This window comes from Macaca mulatta, chromosome 2, assembly GCF_049350105.2.
Source record: "Macaca mulatta isolate MMU2019108-1 chromosome 2, T2T-MMU8v2.0, whole genome shotgun sequence".
NCBI classification, from domain to species: Eukaryota; Metazoa; Chordata; class Mammalia; order Primates; family Cercopithecidae; genus Macaca; species Macaca mulatta.
In genome coordinates, this window is record NC_133407.1 from 58,750,174 (window position 1) to 58,768,499 (window position 18,326).

General features: G+C 38.2%; 1 protein-coding gene across 1 annotated transcript in view; it reads right to left on the reverse strand.

Annotated features, from left to right (window-relative positions):
* PLCH1 (phospholipase C eta 1) overlaps positions 1-18,326 on the reverse strand; it is a 253,598-nt gene that overhangs the window by 89,090 nt on the left and 146,182 nt on the right. Inside the window, exons 3-6 of the mRNA XM_077991608.1 lie at positions 15,534-15,680; positions 13,265-13,510; positions 5,602-5,729; positions 2,994-3,164 (exon numbers count right to left, since the gene is read on the reverse strand). Coding sequence (XP_077847734.1) covers positions 2,994-3,164; positions 5,602-5,729; positions 13,265-13,510; positions 15,534-15,680 — 692 coding nt within the window. The remainder of the gene's footprint in view (positions 1-2,993; positions 3,165-5,601; positions 5,730-13,264; positions 13,511-15,533; positions 15,681-18,326) is intronic.

Genomic DNA, 18,326 nt, shown 5'->3' on the forward strand with positions numbered 1-18,326 from the left:
CATTTATGAATCTATAAGCAGCATTTACTAGCTCGAATTGTGAATGTCAAATAGGTTTTAGACTACACCAAGTGTAACATAATTTTCTGGGTTATGTAGGAGAAAATTAAAGAAAGTTAAAATAATTGACTCTCAAATGAAAATCACTTCACAAATTCAATGTAATTCAAATTAGCACTAAAACTAAGTGAGCATGATTTCAAGTATATTAACAATGTATTACTAATTAATATTTTTAGTATCTTTACAAAGGTAATTCTTCTAAAGAACATTTCCAGAAAAAAATACAGCATGATAATTATAATAAATTTTATTCTACCTCAAAAAGAAAAAATCCAGTAAACTTTAAAAAGCATGTTGTTTTACTTCTTACCATTCTCTTTCCTTTTATCATAGACTCTCAAAATCATAAAGTCTCCAAAAAAAGCTCTTTATTTTGAGCTTTCTGAGGGTAGGTTTTGTCCACTACCAAAACTTAGCACAATACCTAGGAAATATAGTATCTATTCATACAAGGAAATGAATTAATCTGAAATTTTACTAATCCAAGCACCACCCATATTTCAATCTCCTTAATAGCATCTCAAATCCTTGTTAACACCTTCAAGGAAGAAAACACAATTGTCAAAGTCATCCAGCACATCTTTGGTCATACTTCTTAAGAGCTAGTGGAAATTTATCTCTCTCTGATATTCAGATATTAATCCAGTGTATTATTCACTGGGGCTCTGTGGTAGAAGTTTATCCTGGTTTACATAAAGTCCTTGCAATATCCAGATCCAGATTGAAAGAAGGGATCAAACTATGTGACCCAACTTTTCCACTCAGATATATATTCAAGAGACTTGACAACATATGTCCACACAAAACCTTGTGCATGAATGTTCACAGCAGCATTATTCATCATAGCCCCCAAAAAGCAAATGACCCAAATTTCCATCAACTGATGAATATATAAACAAAATGTGGTATATTCATACAATGATACATTATCTGGCAATAAGAAGAAATGAAATACTGATAATGCCACAACATGAATGAATCTTGAAAACATTATGCCAAATGAAAGAAGCCAATCACAAAGGTCACATAAATGATTCCTTTTATATGAAATGTCCAGAACAGACAAATCAATAGAGACAGAAATATTAGTTTCCACAGCCTGTAGGGGAGAGAGAAATGGGGAATAATTGCTAATAGGTATGGGGCTTCTTTTTGGGGTACGGAAAATGTTCTGAAATTAGATAGTGGTTATAGTTGCGCAACTCTTTTTTCTTTTCTTTTCTTTCTTTTTTTTTTTTTTTGAGATGGAGTTTTTTCTTTTGTCGCCCAGGCTGGAGTACAATGGCACTATCTCAGCTCACCGCAGCCTCCGCCTCCTGGGTTTGTTCAAGCGATTCTCTTGTCTCAGTCTCCCGAATAGCTGGGATTACAGGCATGGGCCACCACACCTGATTAATTTTGTATTTTTAGTAGAGATCGGCTTTCTCCATGTTGGTCAAGCTGGTATCGAACTCCCAACCTCAGGTGATCCGCCCGCCTGGTGGCCTCCCAAAGTGCTAGGATTACAAGTGTGAGCAAGCGTGCCCAGCCCTTTTTTCTATTTTATTTTATTTTTTTCGAGATGGAGTCTCGCTCTGTCGCCCAGGCTGGAGTGCAGTGGCACAATCTCAGCTCACTACAACCTCCACCTCCTGTGTTCAAGCAATTCTCCCTGCCTCAGACTCCCAAGTAGCTGAGATTACAGGGGTTCGCCACCACAGCCAGCTAATTTTTGTATTTTTAGTAGAGACGGGGTTTCGCCCTGTTGACCAGGGTTGTCTCAAACTCCTGACCTCAGGTGATCCACCTGCCTCAGCCTCCCAAAGTGCTAGGATTACAGGCATGAGCCACCATGCCCGGCCAATAGTTGCACAACTCTGTTGACACACTAAAAAACACTTAAACGTATACTTTTAAAAGGGTGAATTTTATGGTATGTGAATAATATCTCAAAGCTCTTATTTAAAAATTGAAAAGTGTTCAAGCACAAGCTGGCTGATTATTTGTGTGAGTACTGTAGAAAGAATTATTTCTACTGATTATTGTACTTTATAGTCCAAATATTTGGTGACTTTTTACGATTTCAACAGAGCTAAATGACACTGACTTAAAATGAACAAAGGAGTTCAGTCGCTCTTTATTAATATAAAGACAATTAGTCCATTAAGAAATTTAAAAGTAAACCTCATCAACTGCACAAAACCAAAGCCTCCTCTCAAGAAGTCTGATATAAAAGGTTAAAAAATTGGAATAAAACATTCATTTATTCCTCTACTTTAGTGAGAAACAGACTTTGAGGAGATATTTAAAAAGCAGACTGAGAAGTTAGCTTTGCTGACCGTAATTCAGCCTATATAATATTAAGATTAAAATATCTTATTTTAAACATAGAGATTATCTTTGCTAATCAGAACCTAATTTCCTTAGCCTTTTTACATGATCAAATGCCAATTTACTATCAGAATTATAAATGACCTACCACAATAGTAGTTAAGAACTATGCCATAGTTGCAATATCTAGCTATTTTATTAGTATAAATATAAATTTATATTTAAAATAAATAAATTTGACTAAATTTATACTAATACTAATTTATACTAATATATAGTATAAATTTAAACTAATATTATTAATACATCATAGTATTAGTATAAAGAAAGCATTACCATGTATTAAAATACTAACAACATTCATTTCTTTGTGGGAAAATATGCATATCTGTACTCAATACATTTAAGGTTAAGAATTATATAACCCAGTGTTCAAGTTATCACTTCTTCTCTTAAAAGCTGCTAGAAACTGTTTTAAATGACTCATAGATTTTTGTGAACCAGTGATATTTACTCCCTTTGTGAAATTCAAAGTATACGTACATTTAACCCCAAAAGAAAGACTTGCGTCTTTCATGAGTACTTTTAAGTAAACTTTCATTTTAATAGTCTAAAGATACCTTTTGCTCCACCTTCAAAAATTGAGCCAGTTCTTCCACAGTTAGGTGATCTTTCTTGTCACTGTAGCTCAAAAGCAACAAATAAAGGTCTCGTCTCAAAGACATCATTTTGTAAAAAACACAGAACTCTTCAAATGTCAAAGTTCCCTGATTCTCATCTGTGTCAGCTTCCTGAAAAGGGCATAGAGAAAATAAAGCAATATGAAAGTTAGAAATAGGAAATTCAGTACTGGGAAATAATATTTACTATAAAAGTGTTAGTACACAAATCCCAAGTGGTGAGCACACATTCTCTTCAAGCACACGTGGAACATTATAAAGCAACCACATATTTGGCCAGAAACCTTCAATAAATTATAAGGAATCAACCTCACACAAACCAATTGTTCTGACCACTGTAAATTTATAAATCAACAAAGAAAGCTAAAAAAAAAAAAAAGAAAAAAAAACCTGTAGAAACAATACAATTCTAAATAGGAAATAAAACATATACAAGTGAAAAATATACTACATTTTAAAACTTATAAAATAACATTAGAATGAAACTTGAAGTCTTAAATTATTAGAGAGCAAAGTAGATTTTAAAAAGAAATTAATAATTCAACTCAAAAAATGTGAAAAAAATAAGCGACAGAAATAAATTATAAACAAAAGCAAAAAGTAATAAATAGAAAACAAACAGCTATAACATACAGGTGAGAAAGAAAACCAAAACTTGATTTCTAAAGAACCAATAAAAATGAGAAATCTTGAACAAGACTAATCAAGAACAAAAGAAGATATATTTAACACATGAGAAAAATACCAGTCTCTCATCGGTTTCTGAACTGTAATCCAATCAAAAGTAATTTTTACCTATGAGAGAATCTCTCTTAATTCTCCAAAGGTAGAGCTGATGCTCTTAAAGCCATGGGCATCCTTGGTAACTCCCTGCTTTCCCTCCATAGAAAAGTCTAAACGATCCATCTGGATTGATTTCTTGTTAAAATTGTTCCTAGTAATTCTTGAGCACAAATCTTTCATCATATGCCTTACTTACAGGTTGGCTGAATTATTCATAAAACCACAAAACTATTGGGGATTAAAAAATGAGCAACTGACCCATTTATGTGCTCTTCCTCATTCTAAGTGAATAAAATTCTAACTAAACAAAAACAGACAGGGAATGAAGGGCATTTTGAAACGCATGGATTTGGTAAAGTACACTCAACTGTTATATGGTATTAAACAAAGCTTTGAAAGTCAAAGTGATCATTAAAATATTTTTTAAATTTTGCTAACCTTGTGTCAATTATGAACAAATGCTTCCAAATTTTACTTCCAAAAATTACCCAAGAAATCATGATTTGTATAGGTACAGACTTTGCCCTCCTCTTTAGGACTGGCCTCTTACATTGAATTAGCAGCTACCTCTTCCATGCTGTGATCAGCTCCTGTGCAAATGAACAGACAGGAGGTGGGGCTCACAGCAGGGAAAAAGTGAGATGACAGGTGACAGGGAATACCAGAAACATGGCCAACCTTCCCATATGTTTAAAGATAATTCATTTCCCCTCCTAAGTCCCTCACTCCATCTCTCAGGTTCCCTATAGAGCAAATCTCACTCCTTCCTCCTCTTCCCATTTTTTCATGCTGTTCTCCAGTGCAATGGGACTCAGTTTCCCACAATGCAAACCATCTCCAACCAAGAACAGGGCCACCCTTAAACAGTCACAGAACAGAGCCAGCCTCTGTCTTCCATTTATTGTTGCAACACATACCCCATGTTGTCTCTGTTCTTACCACCTCTAAGAACAAGTACAAACATTAAACATCATATTGCCCTCCTATGCTTATTTTTACATGTACAAAGTATCACCTCCCTACTCACTTAGAATAGAAAATCATTGTAAAACATGGATTACGCACATGACTTATCTTCAAATAACAGCCTTTTATAAATTAATACTCTAGTAATTTCTAATAGCCTAACATTGTCTTTGCCCTGACTTAACAGAGTTCACTTCTGCACTCAGGTGAGGACTAAATGCAGTCCTAGCTGGATGCCACAGAATAAGTCTAGGTCCAAGGATTTTTCTCAATGTCTTATCAACAGGGAAAGAGCATTTCATCTAACCAACAAGGAGTTGAATGAAATTCTGGAGAGCTCCCTAAATGCTAGGAGTGAATTGCCCTCCTAATCCTCATGGATACTAAATCTTGAACTCCTCAGAAACAAAATACAGAGCTCTTGAGGTTTCAGACAAGTGCTATTTTTTTTGTCGTGTTACTTAGTCTTTATTCTGATCCTCACAACAGCACCACGAAGTAGGCAACTGAGGTATTACTGTCCTCTCAAAGGGACTCGAGCAAGTTTCCTCCATTATTTGTCAGGAAAACAGCAACAATAACAAAAAAGCATTTTAGGAAGTGAAATTTTGGATGCATGTTAAATTTATAAAGTCTTTTTACTTGATGAAACAAAATTGTTTCTTCATCAAAGGAAAATAAAACAGTACAGAGCACATATATTATCTTCCAACAAAACAAAATAGCCCTTTAATATACCTAAGTACATTAATAACCTCTGTGTATTTTATATAAGACCAGTGAAACTGTGAAAACTTACCTGAAACATTTGTCTGACTTTTCTTCGGGGCAGATTAACATTCAGTTTATGCATCAGCTGATGTATCTCTTCAATATTCAACAAGCCATCACCATTTTTATCAGCCTCCTCAAAGGTCTGCTTCACCCATGTGCACAAAGGTCAAAGAAAACACCTGTGTTCTCATCAAAATTAAAAACTGCTCTCTCACAGAATACTCGCAAGGACATTTATCAGTAACAGGGAACTTGAGAAGAAGGTCTTTTGAGGAGGCCCTGCAATCCATAGGCTCTGATGAGCTACTAATAGTGATGACAACAATAACAATGACAACAAACCAGGAATGGAAGGGGAACACATAAAGGGGTAAGGGGGTTCCCAGCTGGGCACAGTGGCTCATGCCTGTAATCTCAGCACTTTGTGAGGCTGAGGCAAGTGGATCACCTGAGGTCAGGAGTTCGAGACCAGCCTGGCCAACATGGTGAAACCCTGTCTCTACTAAAAATACAAAAATTAGCCAGGCATGGTGGTGGGCGTCTGTAATCCCAGCTGCTTGGGAGGCTGAGGCAGGAGAATCCCTTGAACCCGGGAGGCAGAGGTTGCAGTGAGCCAAGATTGCACTCCAGCCTAGGTGACAAGAGTGAAACTCCGTCTCAAAAGAAAAAAGGCGGGGGGTGGTTCCCTCCATTGGGAAATGAGAGTTAAACCAAATTATTTTGAGCATCTTTAATTCAAACATTCTTACTCAATCTCATCCAAATTAAATATTAAATCTATTATTGCAAAAAACTATATTACTATCCTAAATAGTAGGAGTGAATTGCCCTCCTAATCCTCAAGGATACTAAAACCTTATGGATACTAAAAGCTACATTACTGGTTCTAATTCCACTCTAGCAAGACAACAACACCTTAATTCACACCTCCAATAGCAAACTCCATAAACATAAATATTTCTATATACCTTTAAACGTTATCCCTTTTTGCTTTTCATTTTCTGACCAGTTTTTCTCAGTTACGCTGCCATGTTCGTAACATAAATCTTGTGTCCCTATCAGTTCTCATTCACAAGATTAGAGTTATTCGTTTATGAGGCATACAGATGGCATGTAGCAGGAATGGCCCAGTATTACATCTCTCGAACATTTTCTGTTTAAGAATCTCTTTATGATGAAACCCCAAATATCATAAATATAGAGCTTATCTTCTCCTATGCCCTTTTGCCTACTATCTTTTTACCTTCACAGTACCTCATGGTACATTATCTTTTCAATTCTCTTTTCTCTGTCCCGCTCCGACATTTAGCAAATTAGACCGTCTAGTTCAATCTCATCATTGTTCAGATAAGGATATCAAATGAGAGGAGAGAGACAAATCTGATAAGAATTAGTATGAGAACCAGGTTTCAACCCACATCTTTTGTGCCTGATCTAGCACATACTTTGACACATAAGGTCAGTCTCTATACCACATTTATCTTCCTATTACTAGCTTTGATAGTTCTCACCTAATCGGCCCAAATTTCTAAATCACAGGCAGGTAATGTGAAGTACAAGCGTAATGTACTAGGAGGTGCCCTCAAAGCTCAGGTATGAAATGAAGTGACTAAGAATAAGAAGCTGAGTTTAGATACAAAAGGTTTATATCATGTGAACTGAAATTTTAAAAGATCCTCAGTGGGAGAGCCTTGGGTTGCTTTACATAGTGAGAAAGCAGACAAAATGGTAATAAATACAAGAATTGAAAATTCCCAGTTAACTTTTAGCAAGGATTTTTTAAATGGATGATTCATAGTTGTTGAGGGGTAGATTACAAAAGGCAAGTACTGCGTGCATATTTAGAAAACCAGTTAAACTTCTATGTTTGAAGGGTAATGGAGAGGAAAAGAATAAGGTGATAGATAGATAGAAAGAAACTAGAGAATCAAAGTAAGCGAAAGGTATAGTTTTAAAAACCAAGAAATGGGAGAATGAATGTGTATCAGAGGAGAGGGCGCAGCATATTTCCATTTTCTATGTGATTCAAATTATGACTATAGGAGATTATACCTCAGTAAGCATAAACAACTGGAAAAGTAAAGTATTATGTCTCCTAAAATTAAGTAGAGGATATTTTCAGATCGCCTTATTTCATATTTTGTAAATACCTTATTTCCTATTTTTTCCCTTTAAAACGTTTAAAATAACCAGCCCAGCTCTTTCTAGTTCAGTTTTTCCTTATAGACTTGTCAGGACCTCATTTTATATGACCCCTGGATGTTAAAGGGAGGTCCAGATCTGGGAGGAAAATAACTGAAGAACCAAAAGGGTGAAAAATTTGGCCCAATCACTAATAAGTGCCTGAGTCTCGTTTTCTTCTGTTTTCAAGGCACGCAGCACCCACTTGGGGCTTTCGACTATAGACACTACTCTACGCCCCACAGAGTATATGGCTGGAGTTCAAAGAAGTGACAAAAGGAGTCTGATGGCAGTACTATTTTTAACCTTTTAATCTATAATTCTTTATCAAAGCCTCTCAAAGTCTTCTCCAGAGAAGAGGCAGGGACAGCCAAACCCTGAGCATGCTTGTATTCTGCAGATACTAATATTTAGAATAAGTCTGTGTCTGCAAAGCCTTTAGCACCAGCACAGAAACTGGCCTTGATTATTGGTTTAGGGAACTGGTAAAGTAAAAACAGAGGTGGAATCAAATAAAAAAATATACACTAGTCCTAATTCTACTGCTTACTTGACTCTGTGACAGTGGGTTACTCATATCACCTCTTGGAGCCTCCATTTCTTCACCTACAATGTTAAGGAGCACAACTTTTAACCTTGAAATCCCTTCCGACTCTAAGATTCCATAAATGAAAAAGCTATTCTTTCCAGTAATGGTCCATATAGTATACAACTCCAGGTAAAAATGTCCTGATATCTTAAAGATGTTCTTCATAATTAAGATATGAGTCTCCAATAAAGCCCTGAATTAATAATTTATAGCCACACCATAATAACTTTAAAAAGAGAAACAGTCATTCCTCAGAGAAAATCTGGGTGAGACTGAATGCAAAGTAATGATCTAGGATTTTCTATCAAGAGACTGTAGGAGTATGTAAAGCATTGAATGATTCTATCTAGTACAGGGGAGAGCAAACTTTTCTGTAAAGGGCCTGATAGTGAATATTTTAAGTTTTGCAGGACATTTGCTCTCAGCTGCAACTATTCCACTCAGTCACTGTCATGAGAAAGCAGCCATACAGACATAAATGAATGAACATGGTTGTGTTCCAATAAACCTTTATTTAGGAACCCTGAAATTTTAATTTGAAGTAATTTTCACAGGTCACAAAATGTTTTTCTTTTGATTTTTTTCAACCATTTAAAATCCACTCTTAGCTCAGGAGTCCAAACAAAAATCAGGAGTGGGCCAGATTTGCCCAGCAGTTTGAGGGGAAAGAATAAGGTCTGGATTTATAACATGCATAACAGGTGGCCTAAAGCCTTCTGGAGGTAATAATTTCCCTCATGGGGTCAAGAGATAAGGTGGGGAAAACATGAAGGAGAATGGTCCGATGGAGAAAAATGCTGAGCCTAAGTGCCAGAACCATCATCTTTGCATACAGATCTGCTGAGAATTCAGACTTTCATTTATCTGAATAGGAAAACTAAAGATTTGCCACTCCTTACCTCTTTTTAGCAATGACAACAGTACCTATTACTTGTAAAGTGCTTATTAAGTGCTAGGCAGTGTTCTAAGGACTGTATATAAATACTCAATTGATCTTAACACACCTCTGTATGGTAGACACTATCATTATCATCATCACCATGTTGTGGATGAAAGACTTGAAGGCAAAAGAACATAAGTAATTCATGCAAATTTGCACAGCACAGGCAGAGTTGGGGGTGGACTGCAGGCAGTGCAGCACCAGGGTCTGATCCCTAATGACACTGGATTTCTTCTAGTAAGTATGAGTACTGCATCATGGCCATCACTCAACATGACCATACTGCAGAAATAAGTTATGCTCTAGACTGAATGGATTTTCTCATGCAGTCATTTAAGATTCATTATTCTCATTTTTCATTCACAGTTGAAATTTTCAGTCCTAAAGTGAAATCTAATAATGAACATCCCGAATCTGTTCTCTTCATTAATGTAGTTAAATATTTGTCAAATTAAGGATGTAATCCCATTATTAAGATATTTTCTAGGCCGGGTGCGGTGGCTCATGCCTGTAATCTCAGCACTTTGGGAGGCGAGGCAGGCAGATCATGAGGTCAGGAGATTGAGACCATCCGGGCTAACACGGTGAAACCCCGTCTCTACTAAAAATACAAAAACTTAGCCGGGCATGGTGGCGGGCACCTGTAGCCCCAGCTACTTGGGAGGCTGGGGCAGGAGAATGGCGTGAACCTGGGAGGCAGAGCTTGCAGTGAGCCGAGATTGCGCCACTGCACTCCAGCCTGGGTGACAGAGCAAGACTCTGCCTCAAAAAAAAAAAAAAAAAAAAAAGGTATTATTTAAAACCCTATTAAATTTTGAGAAATCTGTATGAAAATTATTCCCTGACTCAACATAACCTTTCTCATATTTTACTTCAGCTTCCTCTTTACTATTCATTAAGTTATTATTTCCCTTTTATTCCTTCACTGACACAAAAATCAACTGCTCCTACATTTCTTATAAAATTGTTTCTCTGTGTAGCGCCACAGTACACCTGCTTTCTGCACAGCATATTTTCAGAATATGGATCCCATAGAATATGAAAACTTTCAAGTGCCAGTAAACATGGACAATCAGGTTCAAAAAACTTTTGACCAACAAAGCAAAAAGACAATTTATGCCCATCTCTAACTCGTCTCTTTCAAGGATTATGAGAGAGACTTCTATAAGTGACTTGTGGCTCTGGAATGCTGTGAACTTGTCCTAGTTAACTGGATGAGGCTAGAAGCTTCTGGATTTGGTTGCTTCCCCATGGCCACCACTCTTCCTTCTTCCTTGCTATACAACCTTGATTTTGTTCAGGTACCCAAAAGCCATGTGCTTTAATGATGAGTGGGAACTGGATGCGGGGAGGTAAATCCTGGTTTAATACAACTGTCCTCAAAGTATAGTCCTGGAGGTCCCCATAAATATAAGGTTCCCCTCTTTTCCAGCTGCATGTCTTGAGGCCAGATTTTATTCATGTGGTTCAATCAAAACAACATATCGCAACAGACTGAATGCAGAAGTAGATAAGAGAACCATGTGTTCTATTGTCAGACATTAAAGAGATTTGTAAAACAGTGAAGCAATACTATTTTTCTAACGTGTTTTGCTTTGAAAAATACTCGTTATAAAAATGTTAACATGCAACAGAGTTTATTATTATAAATAAACACATTTTATGCCTCGCATTTCATCTCTAATATGACAAGTATCAATAAACAGATCCTATGTAAACAAAAGCTCTTTAGAATCTTTGGGGTTTTTTGTCAGTTTTTTGTTTTTAAGAGACAGGGTCTTGCTCTGCTTTCCAAGCTATAGTGCAATGGTATAAGCATAGTTTATCGCTGCCTCCAACTCCTGGGCTTAGGCAATCTTCCCACCTCAGCCTCCTGAGTAGACGGCACTACAGGCACGTGTCACCACACCTGGCTAATCTTTTTAATTTTTTGTAAAAATGGGGTCTCACTATGTTGCCCAGACTGGTCTCAAACTCCTGGCCTCAAGTGGTCCTTCCACCTCAGCCTCCTAAAGTGCTGTGATTACTGCCAAGAGCCACTGCACCCAGCCTAAGTCTTCAGTTTTTAAGAGTGAAAAAAAAAGGGAGAGATCAAAGTTTAATCATGTCAGTTAATTTCTCCTGCAAGAGATTGGTTTAGGAATGAGGCAGCAATAGTAATTTTGGCCAATGCTGACAAGTTGTCTTTTGGGGGATTTCTGGGAAGTTTTTCTTTTCTCTTTAAAAAAAAAAAAAAAGATTTGTGGCCGAGCACAGTGGCTCACGCCTGTAATCCCAGCACTTTGGGAGGCGGAGGCAGGCAGATCATGAGGTCAGGAGATCAAGACCATCCTGGCTAACAGGGTGAAACCCTGTCTTTACTAAAAATACAAAAAAAATTAGCCGGGCATGTTGGCAGGCACCTGTAATCCCAGCTACTCAAGAGGCTGAGGAAGGAGAATCGCTTGAACCCAGGAGGCAGAGGTTGCAATGAGCCGAGATCGTGCCATTGCACTCCAGCCTGGATGACAGAGCAAGACTCCATCTGAAAAAAAAAAACAAAAAACAAGATCTATAAGAAGAAACTCTGCTACCTCTGTGCAGGGCTGTGTTTAGAGCTACTGCCTAAAGCTGCAGCAGCTCTCTCTGACCAAAGGGCAGTCAGCTGCAAGACCAAGCCAACATGGTGAGAATGGCAGGACCCAGGTCTCTGATGACATCACTGAACCAGTGAATTAGCTGACCCTGGAACTGCCCCATCTCAGATCTCTTGTTTATGAGAAAATGAATATTCTTTATTGTTTAAGGCATTGTTAGTACGGTTTCTGATACTTGTACCAGAAAACATTCAGTATTTTTGGTTGGTTGTTTTTTACCAAATGTTAAAGAGTTAGAAATCAAACCAACAGATTTAAGCACAGAAAGTTAAATCCTGTTTGTGTTTTGTTCATTTCTGAATCCCAGCTGCCTTTATCTGCATGCTGTGAATATTGATGCAAACATCACGGCTCATCAACTCAGACTTTTCACACTGTCAAGATCCTTTCATGAGCTGAATTATTTCCATTCTTCTCCAACAATACTCTGGGTGAGGGATTATAGCTAGAGCAGCACAAATATATCACCAACCCCTGGGAAAAAAATTAGGGCACACATTCCAATGACGGCAAAGGAGTAGCGCTACTCCCTGCGTGGTCAGAGACACCTGTATTTTAAGGTCATTCAAAATGTGAAGAAGGGAACCAAAGCAGTCAACTAGCCTAATACCCTCACTTTACAGATAAGGAAACTGAGGCCAGAAAGGCCTTCCTATATGCCCAGTCAATCCCAGCAAGAAGGATGCCTGCAGACCAACCCCATTAATCATTCATCTTGTCAGCACTGCAGGACCACAAGCATGGGTTTAATCAAGAATGAGATTTAGATTCCAGTTTCTCAAGCAATTAAGAGAGGGTAAATATTAGTAAGTAAAAAATAACTTCCCCTTTGGTATCAATCAGTTCAGTTTCCAAACTGTAAGTTAGAAAGAGGAAAAGCAGGAAGGAGCTCGGTGCCCAGTACCTAGTTGCAACTCACAAAGTATTTGTTAAACTAAACTGACTTTATAACAAAGTAGGATTTTCTCTAATCCAAATCAGTGTTTTCCCAGTTACAGTTAATGAATACTCCTATGATTTAAAAGAGGCAATGATACTTAATGGGCACTTTCCCTCTCTTAGGAAACTTGAGGCTGTATTTGGAGACCTCTGATTGTGGAGCTAGAGTTGGTCTCTTCAAAGAATTTTGCTCCTGAGTTCATACAAGCTTAAGTTTCCATACCTTTCGAGTGTTCATTTATTTGGAGTGAGAGTCAGGAGGGGAGAGAAGGGTGTGAAGGGTAAAGAAAGAGAAAGGAAAATTATGGGAAAAATTAAAACATAGTTTAATCCTTGCTTCACACATGCACACACGCATACACAGAGAGCAAGAGAGAGCTCAAAATAAAATGCTAGAAAGGATATTGGTCATGGGTCCTCTGCCTTTTGGCAAGGGAGTCTTCATCACTGATGCCAGCCATCAGGTACTTGAGGCCTGTGATCCAGGTGCGGGCCTCCTCGGGGTTGGAGGTGATGAGGTCCAGGGACTCCATGTGGTTGCCATGGTAGATGGTGAAGCAGCAGCTGGGGTCGAAGTTCCCCTCAGCTTGTCTGTGGAATATTTCAGACTGCCGGCCCTCAGTCACTTTGTAAATGGAATCAATAAGTACTGTGAGGAAGATGAGATACACACAGTTATAGAGCAGGCAAAGATACTTGTTTACATGCACTAAGAAACAAGAAAAGCAAAATCATTTTAAATATAAAAAATAAGTATGAGGTTGGGTGCTCACGCCTGTAATCCTAGCAGTTTGGGAGGTTGAGGCGGGCAGATTGCCTGAGCTCAGGAGTTCGACACCAGCCCGGGCAATATGGTGAAACCCCGTCTCTACTAAAATGCAAAGAAAATTAGCCGGGCTTGGTGGCGGGTGCCTGTAGTCCTAGCTACTCGGGAAGCTGAGGCAGGAGAATGGCGTGAACCTGGGAGGCAGAGGTTGCAGTGAGCCGAGATCGTGCCACTGCACTCCAGCCTGGGTGACGGAGCAAGATTCCATCTCCAAAAAAAATAAATAAGTATGAAAAAATTCATTGCCTGCAAGTTGTGGTTTCAAGTTAAATGTGAAACCCAGGCCCTGTTGTTTCCCACTAGAAACCTTCTCTGCATAACACTTGTGCTGCCTGAGCTGTCTTGAGAACGTTCTCCTAAGGCAATAATTCAGGACGTGTTGAAATTTGCAGTAAAAAAAATAGATATGTCAACTGAAGCAAAAAGACTGGTAGAAAAAGGTGGCAATGACTATGTCAAATTTATAGTTTACAGATTTGTAGAAAATATGCAAAGACCTAGAGCGGACTTTGGTGTTTTGCAACATGCATTAGAAGATCATTAGAAAAGTGAAAGGAAAAAGAATTTCTGACAATCAAATAGCCGAGCTACATGGAATTGGCATTCCTAGAGAAAATGCCATGGGGCTAAGGTGGTGAAGGCAGAGCAGAGCTTGGAGAAGTAGAGAGGAACAAGGTGACACCCCAGGAGAGGCAAAAAGAGATATAGAAACATAAGACCCACTCCAGGGATGCTTATCAGGCCACTTATGCTGGACTGGAAAGCTCAAGAGGGAGAATAATGGGAGATAAAACTGGAAAGGTAGACAATGGCTAGATTGTGGAGTGGCTGGAATCACAGAGATTAACATTATTTAGGTAGCAGAGCAAATATGAAGGTTTGGATCACTGAAGCACAGGGCAAGAAGGATAATTTCAGACTAATTATTTTTGGTCTGTGTGCTTGTTTATTTTTCAGTAGGAATCAGAAGCTTGAATATCCTATTGATTATTTATATACACCATCTACCCCTCACTTCTGCCTTAATGGCAGAGTACCAATTTTTTTTCTGGTATCAACTCATTTCCCACATGACTCACAGGGAAATGAGCCTATCCTCAGCCCAAGGTTCTGCCACCTTTGTACTCTAGGGCTTGCATCAGTGGTCCCTAGGTTCTCAGGCCTTCAACCTTGGACTTGGAATTATACCATCATCTCCCCTGCTTCCCAGGCCTTTGGACTCAAACTGAGCTACACCACCAGCTTCCCTGGTTCTCCAGCTTGCAGATGGCCTATCATGTGACTTCTTGGCCTTCATAATCATATGAGCCAATTCCCCTAAGTCCTCTCTCAAACATCTATCTATTTATCTGTCTATCCTATTGATTGTGTTTCTCTAGGGAAAACTGACTAACATAGTGTGGGGGAAAGCAGCTTTAAGTAGGAATCACATCAACACTTCTTTACTTCATAAATTCAAATGGTGTTGTTAATTCATTAATCACTTAATAGTGTTCAGAATATGGTAATACATTTTAAAGTCTATTAGCTTTATGATGTCCCTCACCTTTTATATGAATGCAAAACATCTCAGGCTGTAAAACCATATATTCTAACTAAAATATATATATATAGTCTCCAACACAGGGGAAGTATTAGCATTTACAGTATTCATGGACAAGAAAACTTTTATGGATTTAAATTCCCCAAAGATGGTCATTATTCTGCCTCTCGATATCCAAAATCAACTAACTCCAAACTTACAAAAGTATAAAACTTCCACAGATCTGAAGCTTCAAGAGCCCACTCGGTATAACCCGTGTATTACTATGTCAAGCCAAGCAAAGAATTCAAAGGTTAGTTTTACTTTTCGCCTTCTCGCTCTTCCTGGAGGGTCGCCATCGGAGGCGCGTCCGGTGCTCATCCAGGTAAAAGAGGCGAACAAGCCCTTTGCTTCCACGTTTCAGCTTGATCATCTGTGTCCCGGACTGCATCACACTCATGCATCTTTCAACTGCAAAAGAAATCAGAGTGTATCCAGCTATCACACAATGCACAGGCATACTGGTGTCCAGGTTTTAGAGTCAAATAAAACCTCTGATTCACCTGCAAAGACTCCAAGGACCAGAACAAATTTGGTAGAGGTAATCTGAAAAGTGAGTTGTTAAGGAATTGATTCAGTAGGCTTAAGCCAGTAAAAAGTCTTACTAACAGGAAACAAAAAAATCTACTTCCAGGTAAATAATGCATTACTTCATAGAGCTATCTTCTGTTCTGTTTTTTGGTATGAGACTTATGACCACTTGATACTTGGATTTATGTTCTTAAAGTAAGTTCTCAGACATGATAAGTCTTGTGAGTTTTTATAGAGCCAATTATAAAAGTATCTTATAATAATGCTTTAAATGCAATCAACAGAAACAAGATTGGCAAAATGCTGACTATTGTTGAAATTGGATAATGATTACCTATGAATTCATGTTATATATTTGTGATGTTTGAAAATAGCTAAATAAATTTTTATAAATGTAATCAGAAAAAAATCAGGTTTCCACAGTTGACCATAAAACACTTGCTGATGCATTAAACTGCTAAGATAACCCATCTAGAGGAATAACCTGGTGAATGAATCCAAATCACTTATAGTCCAAGTTAAAGCTGTCATTTAAATCCACTCTACTTTGAGATGAACTTTGCTGGATATAGGAATCTGTTATTTTTGCCTGTTTCCCTTTGTTTGGTAATGGTGCCCCAACTTTTCCTTTAGAAACATTCCTCTACCATTTTGTGTGCCTTTGATGGCCTGCCAATCACCCCAGTGAAAGAGTAGACACACCTGACTTCAGCTTGGAGCAAATCTGACTCCCTCCCAAGAACATAAATCCTGAGCAGATCATTGCTTGAAAACAGAACTGAGCCATTCAACAACTGAGATACTCCTAGTTGGCCACAATAAGACGTGACAGTTGTCACAAATCTTATTCTTCCTAAGACTGACAAATGATCCCATTTCCCCCTTGATTCTGCAAGTTACCCAGTACACCTCTAAATATTTATTATTATATCACCCAGAAATAGCTTTTGTTTCACAAAGATTACAACTAATATACAGACTTACGTATAAACCATTAGAGCACTCAAAATACCTAGTTCTGAGTACCTACCTTATCAAGCAGTATGCTGTTAGAAACAACAGATAAAAGAAACACAATAAACAAACCTCAGCAACATTAGACTTCAGCTTTTTTAGCTAAATATTTTATCTTTACTAGGAAAGATAATCTCATCCACCAGCTTAACATTGTATGCACAGGGTACCTACTAAAGGTAATTTCAACATAACCAGTCTTCACAGTTTACTCCATGAAGTCTTTCCTTCCCTCAAGGAAATCAAGGAGGAACTGCAGAAAATTAAGTATAGTTTCAGGATTTGACACTACAAAGAAGGTGAAGTATAGGTTGCTTTTACTCATTTTATCTGACATATCAAATACCCAAATAACAAAAATATTACTTAAGAAGGCCGGGCGCTGTGGCTCATGACTGTAATCCCAGCACTTTGGGAGGCCAAGGCGGGTAGATCACCTGAGGTCAGGAGCTTGAGACCAGCCTGACCAACACGGTAAAACCCCCATCTCTACTAAAAATTAAAAAAATCAGCCGGGTGTGGTGGCGGGCGCCTGTAATCCTAGGTACTTGGGAGGTTAAGGCAGGAGAATCGCTTGAACCCAGGAGGTTGCAGTGAGCTGAGATCACACCATTGCACTCCAGCCTGGGCGACAAGAGCAAAACTGGATCTCAAAAAAACAAACAACAACAAAAAATTACTTAAGAAAATAAGCACACAAACTTAACAAGCTTACTTTAAAGCACAGAACAAAAGTTGAGATTTAATTTTACATAAATTAGTATATTCGGTCACTGAGCATCATTCTTTTAGGCAATGAAAGCTACATATTTGAATTCTTAGCAACCACATTAACCATCTCACACGAGGAATTAAAGGGTCAAGACAAAACCACCAAATCAAACCAACCAAGCCAAAATTCCCAGAAAAACCTATTAGAATTTCACTGACCACTGACAATAGATCACATCAATAAACAGATGTTTATAGACCAACTCCCTGTTCCAGGCACAAGACTATTTCATGAGGTGAAGCAAAGAACAAGGAGACTTTCTGTTTGACCTTAAAGAGTGTAAATTTTAAGAGAACAGAACATCTATGAAGGATATTTATTAATGACAATTCAGAGCTGTGGTGAAGAATACAGTGTGGTTCCAGCTTGGGACAGAATCCCAGATCTGCCACTTACTAGCTGTATGACTACATACAGCTAGTAACTCATTTCCTTATCTGTAAAATGGGAATAATTATCTACTTCCTGAATTGAGGTAAGGATTGAATGAGTCAATTCATGTAAAGTACTGAAAACAGTAGCTGGCACATCCTAAACACTAAAAATGGTAGCTATTTGTAACAGACTGAATGTGTCTTGTCCCCAAAGTCCTAACCCTCAGTGTGATGGTATTTGGAGATGGGTCTTTTGAGTGGTAATTAGAAACAGATGAGGTCATGCAAGTGGAGCACCATGATCTCTCTTATTCTCTCTTTCTCTCTCTCTCTCTCCACTCCCCCATATGAAGATACAGCAAGAAG